Source organism: Rosa rugosa, chromosome 7 (assembly GCF_958449725.1).
Source record: "Rosa rugosa chromosome 7, drRosRugo1.1, whole genome shotgun sequence".
NCBI lineage: Eukaryota > Viridiplantae > Streptophyta > Magnoliopsida > Rosales > Rosaceae > Rosa > Rosa rugosa.
Window position 1 is genome coordinate 24,463,976 of NC_084826.1, and position 25,870 is coordinate 24,489,845.

General features: G+C 37.4%; 1 protein-coding gene across 1 annotated transcript; it reads left to right on the forward strand.

Moving 5' to 3' along the window:
- The first annotated feature begins 12,081 nt into the window (after positions 1-12,081).
- Positions 12,082-24,632, forward strand: LOC133721362 (uncharacterized). The gene is made up of 18 exons (XM_062147948.1): positions 12,082-12,638; positions 13,107-13,629; positions 14,386-14,637; positions 14,867-14,958; positions 15,833-16,043; positions 17,196-17,377; positions 17,464-17,679; positions 19,214-19,398; positions 20,657-20,750; positions 20,848-20,904; positions 21,000-21,134; positions 22,018-22,086; positions 22,387-22,503; positions 22,728-22,889; positions 22,990-23,118; positions 23,289-23,390; positions 23,496-23,578; positions 23,691-24,632. The coding sequence occupies exons 1-18, from the start codon at positions 12,123-12,125 to the stop codon at positions 24,052-24,054; spliced, it is 3,489 nt and encodes a 1,162-aa protein (XP_062003932.1). The 5' UTR covers positions 12,082-12,122; the 3' UTR covers positions 24,055-24,632.
- The last annotated feature ends 1,238 nt before the right edge of the window (positions 24,633-25,870 follow it).

Consider the following 25,870-nt stretch of genomic DNA (forward strand, 5'->3'; position numbering starts at 1 on the left):
ATGGGGTTCGTCGGATCTCGTTTCACTTGGTCTAACAGAACAACAAAGGAGCGTTTGGATAGAGCTTGTCGAACCCTAACTTGGAGAGAGATGTTCTCTTTTTCGAGAACTATCATCTTACCCTTGAGTAAATCTGATCACAATCCTCTTTTAATTGAGGTCAACCCTGAGCCTCCATGTAGAATGTTTTTTCCTAAGCGCTTCCGGTTTGAGGAGATGTGGTATCAGCATGAAGGGTGTTCTTCTGTTGTTGACCGTGGTTGGATGACTCCTTCTACTGGAGCACCAATGCTACAAGTTGGACAGAAGATTAAACATACTGGGAACCTTCTACTTGAATGGCATGCCGGTGTTTTTCAACAACGACATGTGGAGATGAGACTCGTACAGGATAAGCTTGCAACTATTATGAGTAAACCTTTTGAACCTTCCCAGTTTGAGGAGCAGAAAGCTTTGCAGTTCAGGCTTAATGAGCTACTCACAATCAACGAGACTTACTGGAGGCAGCGGTCTCGTATTCAATGGCTGAAAGAAGGAGATAGGAACACACCTTTCTTTCATCGTCGAGCATCTAATCGCAGGAGTCGAAATAAAGTGACAGGAATCACAAATGAGGAAGGGATGTGGACCTCTGATCCAGATCAGATTTCAGAGACACTTGTTAGATATTATGAAAACATTTTTCATACTGAGGGATCTGATAGTGCAGCCATCTCTACAGTGCTTCAAGCATTACAACCTAAAGTCACAGATTCGATGAATGAGGTACTTCTTGCTCCTTACACTGATGAAGAAATTAAGAAGGCTCTTTTCCAAATGCATCCCTCTAAGTCTCCCGGGCCAGATGGTATGTCTCCATTCTTCTTTCAGAAATTTTGGAATGTCGTTCATCATGATGTTTGTTTAGCTGTTAAGCATGTTTTGCAAACTGGGCAACTCTCTCAGGAATCGAACTTTACTCATCTCACTCTTATTCCCAAAGTGAAAGAACCAAAATTGGCCTCGGATCTACGACCAATTGCACTTTGTAACGTGGTGTACAAGATAGCTTCCAAAGTTCTTGCTAATAGACTTAAAGTTCTTCTCCCTCAGATTATATCTCCACTTCAAAGCGCCTTTGTCCCTGGTCGCTTAATCTCGGATAATACACTTATAGCTACTGAAGTAGCACATTTCATGAAGAAGTTAAGACAACAAGCAGATGGGTTCTTCTCCTTGAAGTTAGACATAAGCAAAGCTTATGACAGACTAGAATGGTCTTACCTTGAGGCAGTGTTATTGAGGTTGGGTTTTTGTAGCAGATGGGTTGATGTGGTTATGGCAACCATCAAATCTGTTAGTTATTCCATTCTAATCAATGGTGCACCTACAGGTTTCATTCTACCTACAAGGGGAATTAGGCAAGGAGATCCTTTGTCTCCATACCTTTTTATACTTTGTGCTGAAGGCTTATCAGCCTTGATTTCCTCCTCAGTTCAACATGGTACAATAAAAGGTTTGTCTATGTCTCCCTCTGCTCCTACTCTTCATCACTTGCTATTTGCTGATGATAGCTTTATTTTTGGGGAAGCTACTACCAATGAATGTACTCAGTTTAAACAGATTCTCAATGTCTATGCTAGAGCCTCAGGTCAACAAATTAATCTGCATAAGTCTAGTGTTGTGTTCAGTGGTAATGTTGACTCCCAAACTCAATCTCAATTGGCAGACATCCTTGGAGTGCAATGTGTTTCTGAGCATGGTCTCTATTTAGGTTTGCCTATTCATATAGGGCATTCTAAAGTGGCTATCTTTGCTTATCTAAAGGAGAGGTTAACTAAAAAACTCATTAGTTGGCGCTCCAAGCTATTGAGTGCTGGAGGTAAAGAAGTTTTGATCAAAGCTGTTGCTCAGACAATTCCAACCTATGCTATGAGTTGCTATATGTTGCCGAAATCCTTATGTGATGATTTACAACAATTGTGCGCTGATTTCTTCTGGGGGAGTACTGATCAGAAGAAAAAAATCCATTGGCGGTCTTGGGAGAGAATGTGTCTACCTAAAGAAGAGGGAGGTATGAGCTTTAAGCATTTACATGCCCATAATCTTTCCATGCTAGCCAAGCAAGGTTGGAGGTTGATATCCAACCCAGACTCATTAGTTGCTCAAGTCCTCAAAGCTGTTTACTACCCCCATGGTACCTTTCTCACTGCTGATATGGGTGACAGACCCTCATTTTCTTGGAGAAGTATTTTGGAAGCTCGTTCAGTTTTACAAGCTGGTTTGTATTGGAAAATTGGAACTGGCACCAAGGTTAGTATTTGGGAGGATAATTGGATTCCAAATACTCCTCCCCATTTATTGAATAAACCTGAGGATACTATCTTTGAGTTAGTTGCTGATTTGATCGATCACAATTCATGCTCTTGGAATGTGGCTGCTGTTCATCTATGTTTCCCTACAGATGTAGCTGCTAAAGTTATGTGTCTTCCTCTAAGCAGACGCTTTAACACTGATCGTTTTGCATGGAAATTAGAACCAAAAGGTTTCTTTTCAGTTAAGTCAGCTTACAGAGTGGCTCGGGAGTTGTCTATGGGGACCTATTCTCCTTCTACCTCTTCTGGAGATCCCTATGCGCCGCTATGGAAGGCTCTTTGGAATGCTAAAGTGCCCAGTAAAGTAGCTATCTTTGGTTGGAGGGCTTGCCACAACATACTTCCAACTCGAGCAGCTTTAAGTACTAAAGGTTACACTGGTGATCTGCATTGTGTTCTTTGTTCAGCTCCTTATGAGTCTATTGGTCATGTTTTATGTGACTGTGCTATTGCCAAATCTATCCTACAGTCACCTCCTTTCTCAATTCCAATCTATGTCACTCCGGCCTTTAATTTGAAAGAATGGCTGCTGGAACGGGTACTATCTCTTCCTTCTCATGTATTTGATAAACTGTTGATTATTCTCTGGAGCATTTGGAAGAACCGTAATGACAAACTGTGGAATGATAAGGAGAAATACAACTCCATGCTAATTGCTTCTGCCATGGCTTGGTATGAGGAGTACCTAAGGGCTACGCAATCTAGAGACCATTCTAGTAGTCCAAAACATGCAGTGACTAAGAAATGGATTCCCCCTCGTGGTGAGTTACTGAAAATGAATGTGGATGGCTCATTTTTATCTAATGTTCAGCATGGAGGAGTTGGGGGGGTCTTACGTAATTCTATGGGCACCTTTGTTGCAGCCTTTTGTTATAGACAGGACTTTGTCAGTTCTCCCCTACATGTTGAATTACTAGCTATACAACAAGGTCTTCGATTCATGCAGCAGCATGCTTACTTACAAGCTGAACTGGAAAGTGATTGTTTGCTTGCGGTCCATGCGATTTCCTCCTCAGTTGGTGACCTATCTCCTTTGAGTCCTCTAGTTGCTGATATCAAGGGGCTTCTAGTTCAATGTCCTACTATTTCTTTGCACCATGTTAGAAGAGATGGAAATCGTGTAGCTCATAGACTTGCTAGCATTAGTTTTGATTCGAACCTTCATCAGGATTGGTTCACACATGCTCCGGATTTCATCCTGGATGCCCTAGTGTACGATGTTATTCGTATGAATTAATAAAATTTCTCATCTTTCAAAAAAAAATTAATAAGTAAAGAACTTTAGTGCTTTCTTAAGGTAAAAAAAATAGCAATAATTAGTACTAAAATAACATGCATCACAAAAATAACATAGATAATAGTCTTGGGTTTGAAAACAAATATCGAGTGTACACAAGTAATACGAACTAACGTATTTTAGAAAGTTTACTAGAACTCTAAAAATTTACCTATATAACTTGTAAGTATAGCATGTGGTATCATTGGTTTCTAAAAAAAAAGTGCTTAGAAGATACTTGGATTACTTCTAAGTTTAAGGTATCTTAGAGTGCTCTACAGTGATACTAAGTTTCGGGTTATTACAAAAGGCATGACAACATTAACCAACTAACATAATTCAAATTAAAAATAAATCAAAAGGCCAAGCACGCCCAGGCGGGGCCCAAAAGAAGAGCCCAAGCCTTGATATAGGAAGCAAGAGAATTGCACGCTGCCAGCCAGCCCTAGCCCAATCCAACACCGACCGCCGCCGGCGAATCACCACCAGCGCCGCCTCGCCTGAAATGCCAGACCGCCACCACCATCATGCCGGACTCACCCGTGCGCCGTGGATGCACGCTACTGTCAACCAACCCCGTCCCCAAATCAGATCCAAGAGATCCGATCTAGATCGGAACAGACCGATCAGAGCGACGCCGCGCCGCCACAATACCTCCACCACCCAGCAGCCTTCGGAATCGCGCCGCCCAACTAACTGAAATCTTTAGTTGACCGTCATATTTTCCTTCATAAATATTTTGATTAAATAAAATATATGATCAACAAAAGATGATGTAATTTACCGAAAATTCTTCTATGCATTGTTAGTGTAAATGATTCAGTACTTATTACGTGATCTCAGTCATTGATATTTGTAGTCAATTTTTTCTATAATAATAACAAAAGTGCACTTGATGTAATTCAACCATCTATTTCTGTTAATGCAATTACAGGTCAGTATTTTGAATCATTTCTGGTAATTTATCTGGAAAATTAAACATAGGCATATATATGCATGGCAAATGAAAACTGTCGCGTTCTTGAAATAGAAGTGTGGATCGTGATTCTGGTTGAGAAAAAATAAAATAAAAATTGAGACTGATTATGGGTCAATGATTGACTGTCACCGACCGAAACGATCGAGACACGAATATCTGAGGGGTGGGGATCGTCTTAGATCGCGGCATTGAATTATGAAGGGCCCCCGGTGGGTGTTCTTGAGTCTCGTACCTCTCCCTCTGCTTCTGCTGGTACTGTTTTGACGGTAGCTAGATCTGAATCTAAATTTTAAGGAAGCTTCCATGGAGCCATGAACACGTGTTCATAATAAACCCATGTCCCCAGCTAGAAGTACTGGTGGTACTAGTGTACTACTACGTGGTTGGTTGGTAGTTGTAGGGTTTTATATATTAATAAAATTCTGGGGACTAGTTAGGGTTTATAATAAACATGCATGATGAGAGAAGAGTGGCTAGAGTCCAGGCAAAAAAAGCTGAGGTCTCGATATGCTCACACCATCAGAGCTAGCAGCTCATCTGGTCTCTCACTATAAAGAAAAATTCTTGCGTACGGCAGCCGCACCACGTGGCCGTGCGGCTGCCCAATCATAACCCACAAAAATTTTACTTTATTCTGAAAATGTCCCTGATTTTTAAAGGTGAAATACCCAAAATACCCCCTGCTAAGGGTCTGATTGGTCAGCCCGTACCACGTGTACTTTACGTCTGCCGTACGCAAGACTTTCTCTGACCAGTATATACTATATAGCCTCAGCAGAAAACAAGATTTTTTTTCTTTTTTTCTTCTAGCTGTAAAACAAATTTGGGTCTTCAGTTCTTCATGAAAGAAAAAAAGAAGAAGACAAAACCATTGCCTACACTTATCTGGTAAATTAATTCACCACTTGAGATCAAAGACATTGTTTTACCGGCAATTACTACCGATTTCAGCTTCTAGGCGGGATGTTTCTAAGCCAGTCGAGATATAACTTATATACGTAACGAACGAGCCCTAGTCTAGTCATAGATGCCGTCAATGGAGTCATCACCCTGTCTTGGAGATTAATCAAAATCACTGAAGACATAAAGATGATTGCTACTCATTTCCATTCGATTTCTTTCAAGCATGTTTTAAGGGAATTAGATTTTGTAGTAGATGCAATAGCAAACTTAGGCTACATTACCCCTATCAATGTGACTTGGACCAATATAATTTCAACAGAATTCAAGTGCTTTGTTATTTGACACTGTAAATTCTTGTTGTCCCGTAGATTTTAATATTCAACTACAAAATCAAGGAAAGACTCGAAGTTTATATTGAAGTCTTGTGCAGAAATATCTCGATCATCAACCGCTGATATCGTGCATATGATAATGGGTCGGTGAAAGCTGGGAGATTAAAAATGTGCCAAATGTTCGATTCTCAAGTGCTCAGTTGGCCTTGAAAGGGGGTGAGTGATTAATATTCTGGAGGGGATTTTGCAAATCACATAAAGTTGCGCATCATCGATCATCACCATCATTACTTGTGGAAACTGACTTTAAATTTGAGAGACTACTTATCGCCGTTGACTCATGACAAAGGCAATGGTGGACAATGGAGAACATATATTCAATTCATAATGCTTAATTACTCGATTTCAATTGGTCTGTCTGCTTCATCTATGGCACTCTTTGCTGATTTAGCGTTGAAATCAGTTACCTTTTGTCACATGCCAATTAGAGATCGTGCACGCCGTTTGTACATGAGACTTTTTTGTTTTTGGTTACAATTTGTACATGATACTTGACCAATCTTGGTGTTTTCTTTCTTTTATATATTGCTCAATTAACCTTTCATAGTTTCATTTGTCCAACACTCCAACTGCAACAGTGTGGCTATTGTTACCAAAATATACAAGCTTTCTAACACAAACGTAATTGATTTTTATTTTATTTTTCATTCATTTAAGAATTATTATTTTTTTAATAAATTTTTTGTGAGATAAAACTGTTTTTCTTTCTCCAACTGCAAGAGAAATTTTAAATACACACTCCTAACTACTCAATACACATCCATATTATTCTATATTTCAAATTAGATTTTAAATATAGTTTTAAAAAAAAAAATTCTGAGCTTTTATTAATCAATTACGATGATTACAATCGTACATAATGGCATCCAAGATTACCTCTGGAGCTTGAGCGAGCCACTCAAAATAACCTTCATTTTCAAAGGCATGACTAGCTAGCCTATGAGCAACACAATAGAAGAATATATATATTCTTTAATTAATACTCATAATTTTCTTATATTGTTGTATAAATAGTTAGATAAACACAACAAATTTTTATACATGACCTCCCTATTTAATAGTTGAATTAAATCCCGAATACAATCTGGAGTTGAGTTGTACCAAACTCGACATTGCTCAGACTCAAAAGCTAAGCTAGCTAATCTATGAGCTGTCCTGTTACACGTAGGGGGAGCATAACAAATTTGCACTTGCTGCAAACTCTTCAAGGTCTTCTAAATGTCATCAATAAGGGAACCATACCTCGTACGTATTGAAGAGTAGCTGTGGATATCATTAACAACAACCTGACAGTCAGTTTCAATCACCACAGATCGAAAGTGATGCTATTGAATAAACTCTAGCCCTGCTTTTATTGCCAATAGTTCGACATGAAATGCAGAACTAACATGGAGAGAGACAGATTGAAAAGCAGCAGCAACCTGTCCACTTGATGTTCGGAGAAGCCCTCCAACACCCCCTTTAGTCATTTGGGGCACAAAAGCCCCATCAATATTGAGTTTAAACTCTGCATAGCTGGCAGGCTTCCAAGTCTGTACAGTAGGCAATCTCGATGCAGCTGTAGTGATTCTAGACTTTTGGAATTCATCAAGCCATGAGAAACACTTGAACATGATGTCAATAGCACTACCAGAAGTGTCTTCCCACAACTTTGTGTTCCAATTAGTCCATAGACCCCAAATCAACATGAGTACTTCTCAAAATTCTCCATTTTAAGCTTCAATGCTTACTCTAACATCCACTCTTTAAAATGAATTTTAAGCTTCAATGCTTGCTCTAACCTCCCTATTTAATACAAGAATAAAGTTAAGAAATAAGAACCATCTAATTTAATTTTTTTTAAATAAATTGTAATTAAAGGGGTGCGAAACCATATAATTTAGAATTTCAGAATCAATGACATTAAATGTTTTTACAACAGATCACTTTACTCCCATTTTCTACTTTATTTTATTTTATATTTTTTGGTTCTAAAAGTTATGATTAGTCAATTTATTGTCTAATATAAAACATCACAGGTACAAAACTTTGTAATTGGTAATTTGTTTGGTAACTTTGTAGTTTTGCCACGGTAAAAAAACTACTGATATAGTTTTGGTTGAACGTTCAACTCAAGATTTTATACTTGATCAACATGGTGTTCGGTAGATGAGAACTCAAATAATACAAAACCTATTTCTAGCCTTCTAGGCATCTATTTGAAGGGAACAATAAATCTTTATGGATTTTTGAATAACTAACACAAGTAATCAATATAGTCTTTTAAAAAAGGACAATATACTAATATATACTAATCTGTTGATTTCAATTTGGGCTAGGGTTTAGGCTCTTGACCCAACTCTATGTTTTTAGTTTTATTTAAATTCAATAATTTCCTTGTATTAGGAACCTAGATCTCTAGCGCCTCCGGGTAGTACCAATGGAGGATCTCCGCTATCTCTACGATCTGAAATGTATAATGAGTAGGTTTATTTCTATGTACCACTGTGGGTACTACCACTACCTTCTTGTCTGTCTATGTCCTTAAATGACAGCGGAAGGGTATGTAACGACTTATTCTGGCTTGTGTTGATTATACTATTTTGCCCCGAGGGCTTGATTAAAAAAAATATATACTAATCTGTTGTAATTTGTAAATATATTAAATAGTAGTAAGATAGTCAAATAATAGGATATTTCATGGTTTTTGAGATTAAGGTATTTTAGGTACTTTGGATTGTGTATTTAGTAATTTATTGGAATGATAAATTAAAATGAGTGGTGTATTGAGTAGGGAGTGTGTATTAAGTAGTTAGGGGTGTGTATCTAAAACTTCTCCAACTACAATCATAGAAGACAATTCTTAGGTTCACCCATGGCATGAATGAGCATATTCACCCTTTAGTGTGATTAATGCATTTTAACTTTATAATTTTCTAACCTAACCATTCATGTTGCATATCATCATACAAAAATTAGCTCTGTAAAAAATCAATCAAATTGAAGACCTTTTAGTTATTTATTTCTATGAAATACATAGACGGTTCATCATAATAGTAGTAAGTGTTGTTAGAACCATCTATTTGTTTGATTCAATTAGATAATTAAACGATTTCTTATTCAAATGATTTTTTTTACAAAGATGATCTTCAAAGGCTAATATAAGATATGAACCATTGGATGATAAATTTATTAAGTAAAAGTATGTTAATCGACAATAGAGATGAATATGCTCATTCACCCAAAGGGTGAACCTAAGAATTGTCCAATTGTAGTTAAGAGGAGTTGTAACTCCACATTTTGCTGTGCTTCTTCTAATATTTTATAGCTTTACCATCTTAGCCTTTAATATATAATTTTTTTTTCTAAATAGAGATCAATTAAAGAAGGGCATTATTGGGATTTTAAAAATTTAACAATGTTAAGAGGAATTGACTTAAATGTATATAAGCCTTATTGGCTTATCAGTATTAAATGTGTGTGTGTGTGTGTGTGTGTGTGTGTGTGTGTAGGGTCCTTCTAGTGAGGGATCCATTTTTTAGCCATTTTAAGGGATCACTTATTAGACCAACTGTTTGATCACATATTCAGTTCTTGACCGTTCAGTCTTTAGGTTCCAATGTGTAGATCACTTTTGTAAATTTTTAGTCAAATTGAGGACAGTTAAGGCTTCATAATCGTGATCTAATTTTTTAAACATGAACGGTTCATGTTGGATAAAATTGGTTCGTCCATTGATTTGATCTAGTACGGTACCTTAACGATCATCAATTAGGCTAAAAATTTGCAGAAATGATCTACTCATTAGAACTTAAAAATTAAACAGTCGAGATGCCAAAATGTGATCGAAAAGTGGGTCCTACAATACAAACTGCATTTTATTTGGGGTAATTCAAATGATAAGAAAAAAGTCCATCTTGTTGGATGGGAGACTGTCTGTCAACCAAAGAAGTTTGGTGGTTTAGGAATTAAAAAAACTGCTGACATGAATCAAGCTATGCTAGCTAAAGCTAGTTGGAGATTATTTCAACATGATTCTAGATTATGGGCCAACATTTATTATGAGAAATATCTAAAAGATTGTTGCATAAGTGATGAAAATTATAAGCCCTTTCCTGACTGTTCTAGCACTTGGAGAAGTATTTCCCATGGAGCTGTTATGTTGAGGAAAAATTTAAAGTGGCGTGTTGGTGATGTGAATAAAATCAAGTTTTGGTATGATCATTGGCTTTTACCTACTGCTCTAATTAATTTTGCTTTGCCTTCTACTAGTATTGATGTTAATGCATCCATATATGAGTTTTGGGATGATACTGGTTGGGATCCAATTCTTTTAGCTTCTATGGTGCCAACTGATATTATGGATCTGATTATAAATGTTCCCATTGGTTTTGATGGTTGTGGTAACAATGTGCTCATATGGAATGCAACCTGAAATGGATGCTTTTCTGTTAAGTCTGCATATAATTCCATGTTTGATGCTACTAGCCTACTAGTCCTCATAATCCCCAATGGTAGGGCTGTCAATGGGTCGTGTCGGGTTGGGTTCGTGTCGGGTCAAGATATTTGTCGTGTCGCAAGATATAAACCCAAACCCAACCCATTTAATAATCGTGTCAAAAATTTAAACCCAAACCCAACCTATTTATTAAACGGGTTACCCGTTTCCAACCCGCTTAACCCATTTAATAAATAGGTCGTGTCTTGTTAGACAAAATGACTCATTTAAGCGTTAACAATATGACCCATTTAATTAAAAAATGCATAAATTGATTAAATTCACTAAAAACTCCACAAGACGAAAAATATAAATAATTATATATAATTCATAAATAATTAAATCCAATAATTAAAAAGCGAAATATTTCAAATTGTCTAATCCTATAATCAAATACTCTGAACGTCCAAAATTTCAAGAAGAAACATAGCACAATCGGGTTATACGGGTTCACTTCGTGTTGGCGGGTTGACCCGTGGCCGACCCATTTATTAAATGGGTCATGGCGGGTTGACCCACCACTGACCCGCTTTTTAATCGTGCGGGTTCAACCCGCTTTATTTCGTGCGGGTTTCGAGTCGTATTATCGAGTCGTGTCGTATTTGACAGCTCTACCCAATGGAATGCGATCTGGAATCTTAGCTGCCATTCTAAGTTGAAAATTTTCGTATGGACTGTTTTTCATAAAAAGATTCTCACTAATGTGCAAAGAGCTAGAAGAGGATTCACTCCAATATATGTCTGTCCTATTTGCAATTCTGCTGATGAGAGCCTTCTTCACTTATTTAGAGACTGTCACAGGTCTAAGGCTATTTGGAAACCCTTTCTTCAACATGGTATCGTTCTCAACTCTTTCTCTTTGGATTGGAATGGTTGGGTGGCTGCTCAGCTTCATTGTCATACTAGAGTCAGAAACAATATTAAGTGGTGCAGTTTATTTGTTTTCATTTGCTAGTTTATTTGGAAATGGAGGAACAAGGTGATCTTTGATCCTAGTTTTGTTATGCCTGTCTACCATGAGAAGATCATTTGGGGTTATGTTGAAGAATGGATCAGTGCCCAATCCAAGGCTAGTAATGCCACTATGTATAGCTACACTATGCTGTCTTGGAGTAGGCCTCCTATAAATTGCTTTAAGTTGAACATTGATGGTACTAGAGTCTCCACTGCTGGAAAGATTAGTACTGGAGGGGTGATCAAAGATCATACTAGCAATTGGATTGATGACTTTCAAATAATCTTGGCATTGGTGAAATTTTAGATGCTGAAGCTTGGGGTCTCTTTTATGGTCTAAAGTTAACCTCAAAGCATCACATTTCTAAGTTAGAGATTAAATCTGACTCTGCTATCCTAGTTCAACTTATGCAAAAGTCCAGTACTCCCCTTCATCCCCTTGGCTCCCTGCTTGCTGGTTGCTCCTTGATGATATCTGACTTTCAGAATGCCAAGCTTACTCACATCTTTAGGGAATGCAACATGACTGCTGATGCAGTTGCGAAGAATAGTATTATTCATGATCTTGGGCTGATCATCTTTGATGACCCCCCTGGTTTCTGTTCGGCTTATGTTTGGGCCTTTTAGGTCCCGTTTGTAACCACAAAAAAAGAAGAGAGAGACCCAACCCAAGACCTAAGCGGGTCGGGTACCCAACATTTCCCTAAACCCAAAAAATCCACCAACCAAAAATGTCTAAAACCCTTTCCGTCTCCCAACCTCTCCAAAACCCTGAACAAAAAAGGCCATGGAGGAAGAGCACCACCACCACCACCACGACGCCGAGGCCGAGCCGTTCAAAGATGGCGCAGACATCTGCCAACAGCTCATGGACCGCTACTCCAAGTCCTCGGCGCCGCAGCACCACCACCTCCTCGCCACCGCCGCCGCAATGCGCTCCATCCTCGCCGCCGAGTCCCTCCCCCTCACCCCGCCCTCCTACTTCGCCGCCACCATCTCCGCCATCGACGACATGTCGTCCGAGACCACGGACCCTACCGCCGTAGCTGCGCTGCTGTCGTTTCTGTCCCTGGTGCTCCCGCTGGTGCCGCCTCGGAGCATCTCGTCGGCCAAGGCGGGTCAGGCGCTGTCGATGCTGGTGGAGCTTCTGGAAAGAGAGGAGGGCCGGCTGACGATGACCGGCGTTAAGGCTGTGGTCAAGTGCTTGGGTGCTTTGGTTGGCTTTTGTGATTTGGAGGATTGGGAATCCATCAAATTGGGGCTGCAGACATTGCTCAAGTTCTCCGTTGATAAAAGACCTAAGGTAGCTATTGTGCATTGGTTCTAATTTTCTTGGTGGTTAAATTTAGTAGAAAATTACACTCAGATAGGAAGAAGGGTTAGTTTAAAGTTGGTTTTTACTGCATAGAACTTTCAGATTGGGTTCGAAATGTATAGAGTTGGGTGTTAGGCACCAACGAGGGTTTGCCAGACAGATTGGTACTTTGTAGAAAACTCAATTTTGTGACCATTTACATATATCAATCGCTTATGACAAATCAGTGAAAGTAACTTAAGATCAATCTTATATATTGAAGAGGGAAAGCCTAGTGCAATGGCGAGGTTGTTCTTAAGTGATTTGGAGGTGAATGAAATGTAAACAGCCTCTCTGCAAGTGGGGGGAGTACTATACAGCTGATGCACTTGGACATTGTGATGTAGGAATCTTTGTGCCTTGTATAATCCTTTACTTGTAAAAAGGAAATTGATTAAGATTTTTTCCTTGTTGTAGGTCCGCAAATGTTCGCAAGACTGTCTTGAGAATGTATTTAAGTCACTCCAGTCCCGCAGTGTTATCAAGGAGGCGAGCAAGTTGATACTTTCTATGCTGAAAGGTTCTATGCCTTTGGCAGTTAAGTTAAGTGCTTCGCGGACTTCAGATGGACCTAAAAATCTAGATGTCCTACACATGCTAAATGTAGTGAAGCTTATTGTTCCCTTTCTCTCAGCAAAAGTCAGCTCAAAACTTCTTTCAGAAATGAATAAACTTCTGGGTCCGCGGTTCTCAGAACTCACAAGGCATGTTTTCCAAATTATTGAAGTACTTTTTGAGATTTCAAGAGCTGATGCCATTGTCTCAAAGACCGAGGAGACTATAGCTTCTCTCATCTCATATGTGTCTTTAGCAAATAAGAACCCCTCAGATACTGTCATGTCTGCAGCAACCTTGTTAAAATATTCTATAGGCATACTACATACTGGTGAATCAACATCATGGATCACGAATCTTCCGCTAATTTGTGGCTCTGTGGCAGGTATGCTTCATATTTTATTTACTATAATTGGACACGTAGTATACTTGGATGCTATGTTATGAATGTCAATATCTTTGGATTGCCAAATTTTATTTTCATTTTAGTTATTCGGAAAACCGTGTTGCAGTTGAAATACACAACCATGCCCTTCTCCATATGATGATGCCACAGTCATCTGCTGGCCTTTTTCAATGCTAACATGAAACAAATATTAACACATTCTAATTTGTTTATTTGGGTTGCTAACTCAACGGTAGAGTACTCGGCTTTTAAGTGCGGCTAGCATCTTTTACACATTTATATGAAGCAACAGATTTGTCCCTATTGCAATCTCTCTGTCTGTCTCTGTCTTTGCCATCTCATATAAGAAAAATACTTTTTATTTCCCCCAGTTTGATAGATCTTAAGCATTCTTTATTGTTTGCTTGGTTCGTTTTAAGATTTTTGTTAATTGTATTTTGAATATATACATATCCTGAAGTGTATAAGGCATATCTGTTGATGAACCTTAAACTAGAATTTGACTATGTGCATTGCAATTGTGCCTGGAAGTTGAAGATTTTTTGTTTACATGTTGGTTGGGGTACCCAATAATTCATATATGTCATATCTTTTAATAAACCCTTATCAGAGCTGTATATTCTTCTTGCATACTTCAATAATTTCTTTTTGTAAGAGTTATGGTGTTATAATTTTATGGAAATGCGGATACTGTTAATAGTGGTTCTCTGATCCATGGCAACTTTACTGATCTAGGTCTTTTGACTTCTGAGGCTAGGACTGCATCCCATTCTTCAGCTATTTTGAAAGAGTTGATTAGCCAACATGTGGATCTAAGTAGTTTGTTGGTTAATGAAAACCAACCTTTTGAAGATGAAGGAGAAAATATTATAAAATCAAATGCATTGAGATCAATATGTGCTATCTTTGAGGAGGGTCTTAACTCTTGTAAAGGACTGCCCGACGAGCATCTTTTGGATGTTATATCTGCTTTGTTCCTCAAGCTCGGTATGTATGAATTGGTGATTCTCATGATCATTATACGCAGAAATTCTTGTTACTTTTCTAAGTTTTGCTATCTTAGTCAGCTACATTCTTGACCTTGCACACACTTTGTGTCCATAATATCTATTTTTTCTGCAATTGGTCAGAAGTGTTTTCGAGTGTTTGTATCTTACATTGTTTCTTTTACTGATAAGTCAATTTCTAATTGGTACTTATGTGTTTTTGGTTATAGGAAAAATGTCCCATATCTATATGAAAAGTATTATTCTCAAACTTGCTGAGTTGATGACCATTGCTAGCGCGGACAAATCTAAAGTTGACCATGTAAGTTATTTTATTTGCTATGTGTTGGTACAAAAATGACCACTCAAGATACTTCTTGAACACTAGACATGAGCGGAGCTGAATTTATCAAATCCAAAATATTCTGTTTCTTGTTGGTCCTAGATCCAACTCTTGCTGACTTCTTACTTCAAATGCTAGTGTGAAAGAGTTTATGATCATGGGGTAGTTGCCTCCAAAGTAGTTTTTGTCTGAAAATGATAGTTCATTTTGTCTTTTGTGGTACTATGTGGGTGGGAAGGTTAATTGTATGGACAGTCTGCTTTATCACTGAATTTGTAAAAACAGTTGAGAATTGAAAATTTGTTGTTGATTTGGTGGGGTGTTAGTGTACATCTTCAGAATGAATAGGAAGAGAAGAAGAGAAGAAGAGAAGAGGAGATGGCTTGTAGTTAAAAGAGGAGCTGGGGTTCTCCCCATTCTTTATTAAATTAGATATGAGCATTTGATATGCACAACAGCTGGATGCATCATATATTTAATTTTTCTCAAAAGGTTGTTTATTGAGAACTCCGTTATTCGCTGTTAGATTAGATACCAAATGAAATGCACAATAGTTGAGCAACATTCATATGCATCCCTTGCTGTATTCTCTCTTTATTCTTAGGCATAAAGTCTTGTTTCCATTGAAAATTAAAAAAGAAATAAAGCTCAATAGGTGAGAAACATTGAGATGCATCTCAACGGTCCATATTCTCTCTACCGCTTGGGAAACAATTTCTTAAAAGAATCTCTCTCTCTCTCTCTCTCTCTCTCTCTATATATATATATATATATATATATATATTCGTGTCGATCTGTAAATGAAATGTACATCTAGTCCATGGATCTTATAAAAATCTCCATATCCATGCAGCTTCAGAAATGTATTGGAACTGCAGTAATTGCTATGGGACCTGAGAGGCTATTAGAACTTGTACCTGTATCACTTAATGGTGGTGACTTCACCTGCGTAAACATTTGGTTGGTACCTATTTTGAAAAATTATGTTGTTGGAGCATCGTTGGCATACTATATGGACCATATTATGCCTCTTGCAAAATCCTTTCATCTGGCCAGCAGTAAAGGTACATAGTTTACTATTCTTTCTCTTCTGCTTGTCTTAGAGAAAATGAGTGAAGTAAAAGTTTGTCTGCATATGATCCTGCCTGCTTCCTAGAGTTTTGCACTACAGTCTATTTTCAAAAAGCTTAACTTTACCAACTGTTTCTTGCATTCATCTCTTTTTCTCCTTTTGTATCCATCGATGGTGTCTCCATCTTGTGTTGAGTAACTCTTTCAATTTTAATGCCAGATGATTCTGTACAAAATGCAAAATTGCAAACGGCCTGATATATAATATATAATCTAGAGGCATATTCTTTAACAATGCCTTGCGAATTTGGTGTGCAATCTGATGGCAAAATTTCTTCAAAACCAATGGTCTACATATTTATGATGTTGATTTTAATAGAAATTTTGTGTTTGTCTTGTTTTTATGGATACATAAGTTATATGCAAAACTGAAGTTACGGATTGAGTTATTCCCTTTAAATTCCAAACTGTCTATCTATTCCTATAGTTCTTATTTCTTAGGGTTTTACATTCATGATTTTCATCTAAGTTATTTCCTTTGTGTTCCTCAGGCGTTTTATATCCTATGTTTTACTTTCTTTGAAATTACTATCCATTTATTCATAAGTTTTTCAATCCCTTAAGATTTGGTACATTTTATGACGGTCCCTCTCAGCACAATGTTTGTCTTATGTACTTTCTTTGTACTTGATTGCACTTTTAAGGTCATAAACTGGACCAGAAAGTCCAGCAGCTACACAAGAGATATAAGAAAATATATGAGGAAGCTGAAGTTGGAAGACCCAAATCATAAAAAAAACTTTCAGATCTGGTTGTCTTTTATTTGATGGCACAATGGGCATACAAAAACTTTAAGAAGAACTTTGGTTTTTAGCAACTATAGATTCTACGCTTTTCATTATAGGAACATTTTAGTTATGATTTTTGGACAAGGAAAAAGATGCATGGAAATGAGGAACTTTTTTTTTTTTTTTTTTTTTTTTGCGCGCGCGCGCTTGCATCTCAAACCAAGTTATTGCATCTGATTTTCTGACATATATATATTTTTTTAATCTTAAATTTTTCGATGGCTTCCTTAAACTTTCATATGTCAATTTTGTAATACCAACATCTGGAATTCATATTTTCTTTTGCTTCTCTTCCAGCTAAGAAGTCTAAAACCCGTGAAGCTCTACAGGGTCATGCTCGTGATTTGTGGGGACTGCTACTTTCTTTTTGTCGCCATCCAACTGATATGTACCAAAATTTTGTTCCTCTGGCTGAGGTTATAGTAACATTTCTGAAGGAGGATTCTTTAATGCATGAAACTGTTGCATGTTCCTTGCAGGTGATGTTTCTCAATTGATCCACTTGAATTGTCGTAGTTGTATTGACTCTTCATATTACATTTTTGATATATTTTTTCTTCTGTAGGCTCTTGTAAATCAGAACAAAAGTCTGGTTAACCAAAAAATTGGTGCTGCTGATGCAACAATCAAACCTGTACCAGAGTTGGGAAATATACCCACTTATTCAAAGAAAACTGCGACAAAAAACATAAGGGCTGTGGCACAGTGTTCTGCTGAGTTGCTTCAGGCCCTCATAGACTCTTTTGTTGGTTCAGCACCTGAGAAGCGTTCATTTTTAAAGGTTTTCCGTTCATCCCTTGTTTAAAGCTTCACAAGTTGGTGCACATTAATCACCCTGACATGAGATGAAGCAGGTTTCATTTACATTATGAGGCCAATGGCCTCATTTGTAGGTGGTATAATTTATTGTCCTGTGCCCACTATTCCTGGTGCTAAATATATCGATTTCTTTATGCCGTTTTGAACTAGATCCCACTTTGGTACAGTTTTGAACAAACTGTCATTATCTTTTCTTGTTTCTAGTCTATCACTGTAGCCAACAACTTTTTTTTGAGAAGACAATTGAGTTCTTGATTTTTTATTTTATTTTTTATTTTTAGCAAGGAAACACACACTTATTTGAATTGTATAATAAGATACAATAAACCAACTCATACCTTCTGCCCCGTTAGTTATTTTTCTTTAATTATATGGTATTATCATGATTTCTTTAAAGGGTTTAAAGCCTTGTTACAGTGTGACAGAGGTTTAATTCGTATGTGGCCTACCATGTAAGTTAGCAACCCTCTTCATGAGGTTGCCTTTAAAGGAATGAGTACACTTGCCTAGATTTACCATTAAATAGGGGTACACAGAAAATTGCCTCAACTCATAAATGAACCAAACTGTTATTTCATAAAATGCGATTAATCGGTCTTAGACTATGGAAATTGATTATAGTGGTTCTGTTAATGGTTTGTTAGATTCAATAGTCTTGTTTAATTAAGTCGATCCGCTAGTAATTAAGTATAATGTCTTTCTTGGGTTTTTAATCCAAAGGCGAGCCCTATTTTGGTGCTGTGATATACGGGGAAGAGAGAATCAATGTAAATTTGTTTGAATTTTCAGAGCCCATGGTTAAAACTCATTGTCTTGAAGCACTGACCCCTCATTAAGGGATTGTGTTCTTGTAAGCACTGAGGCTAAAAAACCAACAAAATCAACAAATCATAACTAATGAAGAATGATTGGTTTGTTGTGAGTTTGTCGCATGCTTTTGGGCTGTAGCTAGACGGATAGGATGAAGTTACGTGTTTTAAAAAGAATAATAGTTTGATGTGCTTGTTTGGTGGACTTCTCATCCACTAGTAGACATTACTTTTGTATTCCATTGATTTTTCTTTTGGAGGGTTTGGTTCTTAATTTTTTTTTATTTTTTTAAAAATTTTAAAATTTTTAATTCTTTGTTTATGTATTTTATTTTAAGATTATCGATTTTGAATGGTCGCTTCACATTGAAAAACAAAGTAGGTTGGATCAGATGATGACCGTCTTTCAGTTTCCAGTCTGCTATGTGATTTTATTGGCAATGTGAAATATGTGTTGGATGTAGACGTCAAACTAAGAACTGCTTCATATTTAGAAAACAAATAATGTCTTTGAAAAAAATCTGCTACATGATATTATTGGAAATGTTAGACAATGTGTTGGATTTAGATGTGATATTAGAAAACCAGTATTTTACTTTATACCTGTAAATAAGTATTCTGGTGGTATTAAATAATGAGAAAACCAATAGAATATTGACTTACATAATTACTCTTTCAATTTTCCAGGATGCTATAAGATGCTTGGCTTCGGTAGCTGATTCTTCTATTGCCAAGAAGATATTCATATCAGTACTTCAGAAGTTTCACCTCATGGATGGTAGGAATGAATTTGTAAAGGTGGAGAGTCATACTAATTCATTGGGCAATGAAGAAGAGCACAATCGAAGTACCAGAGAGAAAAATGCACAGCGGTAAGCTATATACTTATGTTCTACGTGCTAGGTAGTGTCAACGATTACATAAGTGAGTCTTGTCTGTTGCGTTATGGTTATATAATTAGACACTGATTGGTCATTGTTTTGTCGTTCTAGTATAAGTTTATGGGTTCAATTGAATTTGTTGCCATCCCTGTATTTTTTGAATTTTAGTCTTCCTCTGTATGTTTCAAATTCACTCGGTTGTATACACTGAAATTATGGCCACTTTTACCCAATTCCATCCAATTGGTGTTAAAGATTGTACTTTAGCTGCACACTTGCAGAGGCTCAATTGAGTACTCATAACTCATAGGAAAAGATGACTGAGCTGGATGTTTAGTTCAGCTGCGTTTCTAATGTCAGTTTGGTGAAATTTGGCAGCAGTGACACGTATCCTAATTGTTTAAAAACACATGACCGAATATACTAATTTGTAGCACAGAAGTCAAAAAGGAATTTCGATCAAAACACTGGGAGGAAAAATGAGTTTAACCCCAAGTTCATTGCTTCATATATAGGACATAAAGGTTGTTTCACTGAACATTAATCATTTTATTTCATTGAAAGGAAACATAGAAGGATTATAATCATTGTTATAAACATATATTTCTATGCTTCATATATAGGACATAAAGTTCTGGGCATCCTTATGGGTTTCTATTTCTAAGGAATTCAAGGATTATAATCTTTCTTCCATTATACTTAACTGGCAAGCAGCTGTAGTATAAGCCCCTAAGCCTTGATTAGTATTATTAGACGAGATGCTAGGCCTATAGCCCTAGCTGCCCTCTTTAGATCATTAAAGCGGACTCCTTGTCCGCCTCCCTGTATCTCGATTTTTGCTTTTTTAATAAAAAGCTGTTTCTTCTCAAAAAAAAAAAAGGAAACATAGACCTGTAGCTAAGCATCTTACCTCTGCTGGTTTGAAGTTCTATATTCAAAATCACTTCCACTAGGCCATGTAAATCCCTGAAGCAAGATCCAAATTGCTTGAATTAGGAGTGTTGTGAGTATGGCAATGCTTATTAATAATTTGAAGTATCTAGAAATGATCAGATGTCTACAAGAGCTAAAATGACCTCTTGTGGGATAGGATTTGATCTGGGCTTCAGGATTTTCAGACTATTTTTTTTATAAGAATGGAGCTGTAGTATAGTCTATGATTGCTACATTTGTGCTAAGTTCTACTTCGGATAAGATATAACAAAACTGGATTATGATGACTATTTATATTTGTTTTACTAATCAACAGATGTGTGACAATGGAACTAGCTTCTTCTCTAGTTGAAGGAGCCCAGGAAGATCTTATTGATCTAATCTATACCTTTATCAAACACACTTTTGAGGTATAGTTGACATTTCTATTCTACGGTTTTCTATTTCTATGGTTTTATAAGTATTGTCCCTATTACTCAAGAATGATACATCAACTTTTGTATCTAGACCAGTGAGGAGGTTGCAAATCGTGAAGCATACTATGCTTTGAGCAGAATTCTAGAGGTTTGCATTGGCATCTTGGTGCTTTTCAATTCATTTTTTTATAAACTTCTTGCCAGGCGATTGAGCTATATCCCTTCTTGTTATGAATATTGCAGGAACATGCTTGGTTCTGTTCTTCCCGCTCTACCGAATTGATTGATCTGTTACTTGGTTTGAAATGTCCGGGTGATATTGTATCTCTAAGGAGTCGATTTGCTTGTTTCCAGACTTTAATGATTAATACTTTGAAGGTTAACAATGTGACTCATATTCATCTTTTAGAAACATTCTATTTATGCAATTGCTTCTGATAATTGTAGATCTTTGGTTTGTTTAAAGAAGACATGCAGCTTTTCAATTGCTTATTTCATGACGGCAAGAAAATATGTGCTGTGCATGTTTTAGCTCTTTCTCGGGAACAACTCTTCTTCTCTTGCGTGATTCTTTATTGCTTGTAGAAGAAACCTATGCACCCATCGCTAATGTATAGTGCCAGTTAACATCTTTTAAAATATGGTTCCCTTGATTCTAAATCTTGTTTAGTTTTGATTCCTTTTCTGTATAGGGTATCGGTTATTAGTGTCAACTGTAACTGGATGTTGGGCTTAGTCTCCCTGATCTTCCTCTTTTCTAGATTCTGGAATTTTCGCTAGGGCGGAAGGAAAGATGGCTAGGGGTTGAGTAATGTGTTACTCTTTATTTATTTGTTTTTATATGAAGTCTTGGTAATAAATACAATAACATAATAACAGACAATGGAGAACAAGAATTACACTTTCACAATACAGATTAAAGTAAGGCCTACTAAGCCTAAGAGATAAATACTATATATCTGCATATTCTTGTTGTATCTTCATAGCCAGACACATGGCTTTTGGCATATTACATCAAAGAATTTGGCAGTTGGCATCAATTTCCCAAATATCTGATGTCTTAAGCCTTTTAGCTATGAAAACATCTTTTTTTGTCTTTCCTCTCCAATATTTTCCTTTTCTCCAAATTCTAACCTTTTCATTATTAGTATTTTGAATTCTGCATGTTCATCATACTTTTCAGTGTATTGTAATCACCCTGTTGACATACTACGCTCATTTATTGGCAGTTGAAGTTTTTCTATTGTAAATGATTTTGCAGATAGACTCAGAGGTGGAAAATGCAAAGGCTTTTCTTATTCTCAATGAAATCATAGTCACGTTAAAGGATGTAAGAATTATTTTGAGAATTTTAATGGTCCTCTCATTCTTTTTACATATCCATTTGTCAGTGTTTAAAACAGATATTCACATATTATCATTCTTATGTTGTTCCATCTTCTTGACTGGGTGTAGCTTGCCCTTTTGAGTCGCTTCATTTGTGAGCCTTTGACACACACACACACACACACACGATTCTTCAATATGGAGTTGACATATCATCCTCTTAATGAGTTTTGGATTAATCATTGGGTATAAGTTTCATGATACAAGGCATCTGTTAGTAACTAATAGATTTCTTGATACGCAGTCCCACGAAGAGAAAGCTAGGAAAACAGCCTATGATATACTCCTCAACATAAGATCTGGCTTAAGAGACTCATCATGTCTCAGTTCAGACGGACCTTACCAGAAACTAGTTAACATGGTAAGTGCTTCAGTTATCTCACTTGAAATATTGGATGAGGCTATTTATCTACCCTGCTCGTGTGGACGAAAATTATCAATACTAGCAGACTGTACTACATCCTGGAAAAAGGCCATATAGTAATGTATAGTAAATAGTAATAAGTCTTAGACGTAATTAGTCTTTTGTTGCAATCTGCTTCTCTTCTTCTTTATGGTTATTGAGTGCCTTTTTTCAATTTTCAGATAATGGGATACCTTTCCAGTGCATCACCTCACATAAAGAGTGGAGCAGTGTCTGTGCTATCGGTGCTGGTGTATAAAGATACTGATATTTGCCTTTCTATACCTGAGCTTGTTCCTTCTCTTTTATCTTTGCTGCAAGGCAAAGCTCTCGAAGTCATCAAAGTGAGTGTTGATAGATTATAGCTATTCATTTCATGTAATGATAACGAGTTCTGTTGTGGGGCAGGAAATGTTAATGCATTAGTTGCTACACATTTGACAGGCTGTATTGGGCTTTGTGAAAGTACTAGTATCTTGCTTAGAAACTAGGCGTCTGCAAAATCTTCTACCAGCTATTGTCACTGCAGTTCTTCCCTGGTCCCCCGTCTCGAGACACCATTTCAGGGAAAAGGTACGTGCTAACTTAGAAGAATGCTTTTAATGGCTACACGAATGCAGAAGGATATTCATGTCTGTAACATGCTCAATATACAAATCCATACTCATTTATATTTGTGAATCTTTTATATTTGTGAATCTTTTTACTTTGTCAGAACTTGATCGTGATCCTTTTATCTATAGGTCACAGTCATAATGGAGATTATGTTAAGGAAGTGTGGTTATGCTGGAGTTGAGTTAGTTACACCAGATAAATACAAGGGTTTTGTTAAGGGTATTCTGGAGGTAATTTTCATTTTCTGCTTTACCTATTGCTATTGCGTCTCCCAAGTTGAATCAAGTTCCTTTGGATGACATGAGAAATTGGTTATACTGTCACATCTATTGCAGAACCGCCGTGATAACAAGAAAAGTTCCAAGGAAGTTGCCACCGCAGAAACAGATATGAAGCAGGAAGATTCTTCAACCAACAGGTCTGATATCATTCTGAAGTTCTAAGAGAACTTACAGCCACCTGTGGGCATATGCTAATTGTACTTTTGAGTTTTTAAATCTGCTTATTACTGATGAACTCTTTTTTCAAAGGATGGAGAATAGAAAACGCAAGGAATTGGGTCCTTTACCTGAGAAAAATGGATCAATGGAACATAGAAAAAGAAAAAGGGTGAAGGAACACATAAATGGAAGCCCTAGTACTGATGGTATATCTTCTGGGGGTGGAGATGGACTGAAACGTGCTATGAGAAGTAGGCAATCTGATGGTATTAAATCCTTTAAAGACCGTTCAGAAATAAGTGGAAAGACAAACAAAGAGAATTACAGTAAGCGATCCACAGGTGGTCGCAAAGGAAAGATAGGGAAGATGAATACAGGCAAGGATGTGACTGCGGCAAGGAGACCTGGCACTACAGCCAAACTGTTCAAACACAAGAAATTTGGGAAGAAATAGTGTAGAAGCAAGTGTTCCATCAGCGTGAGATGACAATGCATGTGACAAGAATTGCACACCACTGCATTTCGCTCATTAGCTAGAGGAATCTCGCAACTGGCCGGCTTTTCACATTTTTTGCATTTTTGAGGAGAACCAGAAGAAGCAGATGACTTGGAACTGCACTTATTTTTGCTAGGAACTGCACCTGTAGCTCGTAACTCAAACAAAAGTGGAACCCGAACTGTCCTTAAATATGACAAAGACATGGAGGCCCTCCTACTAAGCACATTGGCTACCACATTGGCCTTTCCCGGATGATATTCAATAGTACAATCATAATTCTTAATTAACTCCATCCACCTCCTTTGCCTCAAATTTAGCTCCTTCTGTGAAAATACATACTTGAGGCTTTTATGGTCTATAAAGATTTGACACTGGGCTCCATACAGATAATGTCTCTATAGTTTAAGTTTCATACTATAGCTGCAAGCTCAATGTGTCGGGTAATTCAATTCATGTGGCTTCAACTGTCTAGAAGCATAAACAAACGGGATAATGACTATTTATACAATTTGAGTTTAAAAATCGTTCACTTACTCCACTATGAGTTTCTTACTCCTATTTACTCAATTTAACATTTAATGACAGTTTTGCCCTTCGTATGATTAAGAAACTGTATAGATACCACTATTTCCTCTCTCTCCTCACTCTCCACGCCGTCAGCACCCTCTCTCTCCCCGATCTCCACCTCCAGTCTCTCTCTCTCTCTCCTCACTCTCCACGCCACCGGTACCCTCTCTCTCCCCGATCTCCACCTCCAGTTTCTCTCTCTCTCTCTGATCTCCACCTCCAGTTTCTCTCGGCTCCCTCGTCGACCTCAAGGAGCTTAATCTGAGGATTTGCTCAGAAAATTCGGCGAGGAAGCCTTTCCGTCGACGAAGGGCTCTGCGACTCGTCTCTGTTACCGCCTTGCTCCTACATCGGAGCTAACCCACCCTCGGCGGCCTCGTCCGAAACGGTGTCGTCTAACCCCAGCTCGTGCCATCTAACCTTCCCGACCTCTCCGGCAAGGTCTCCGATGACTTCTCTCTCTAAGTGACAAAGAAGGAGATGACAAAATTGTCCTAAAAATAAATAAAAAGTAATAAAAAAAATACTTAATTGGGTATTAGGGCAAAAAATATATAAAATATTGTGTAAGTGGACAATCTCTTAGAGTGTTTGGGTAAGTGCGGTTAATTAACCCCAAAATTGTGTTAATGGTCATTATCCCGACAACGGGACCCAAGAACTATCAAGCCAAAATTCGCACTTATTGAATTTAGCATACAATTGGTTGTTCCTTAATGTCTTCAGTACAAGACTCAAGTGTTTTGCATGTAGCTTTTCTCTCTTTGAATAAACCAATATATCATCAATAAACATGTTCACGAAACAGTTAAGATATGGGTGAAACACCCTATTCTTGAGGTCCATGAAAGCAGCAGGTGCATTAGTAACTTAGTAAGTCCAAAAGGCATAACTAATAACTCATAATGATCATAACCTGACCGGAAGGCAGTTTTGGCTGTATCAGCTTCCCTTATGCAGAACTAATGGTACCTTGACCTCAAGTCAATCTTGAAAAAGACTCCGCACCCCTCAGTTGATCAAACAAATCATCAATATGGGGCAAAGGAATGAAGGATATTTATTCGTCACTGTAATTTTATTCAGCTTCCTGTATTCTATACAAAGTCTTAAGGTGCCATCCTTAATTTAACAAACAGCACCCTGAGGAGACATACTAGGTCGTATGAATCCTTTTGTCAATTAATTCCTGCAACTGAGTCTT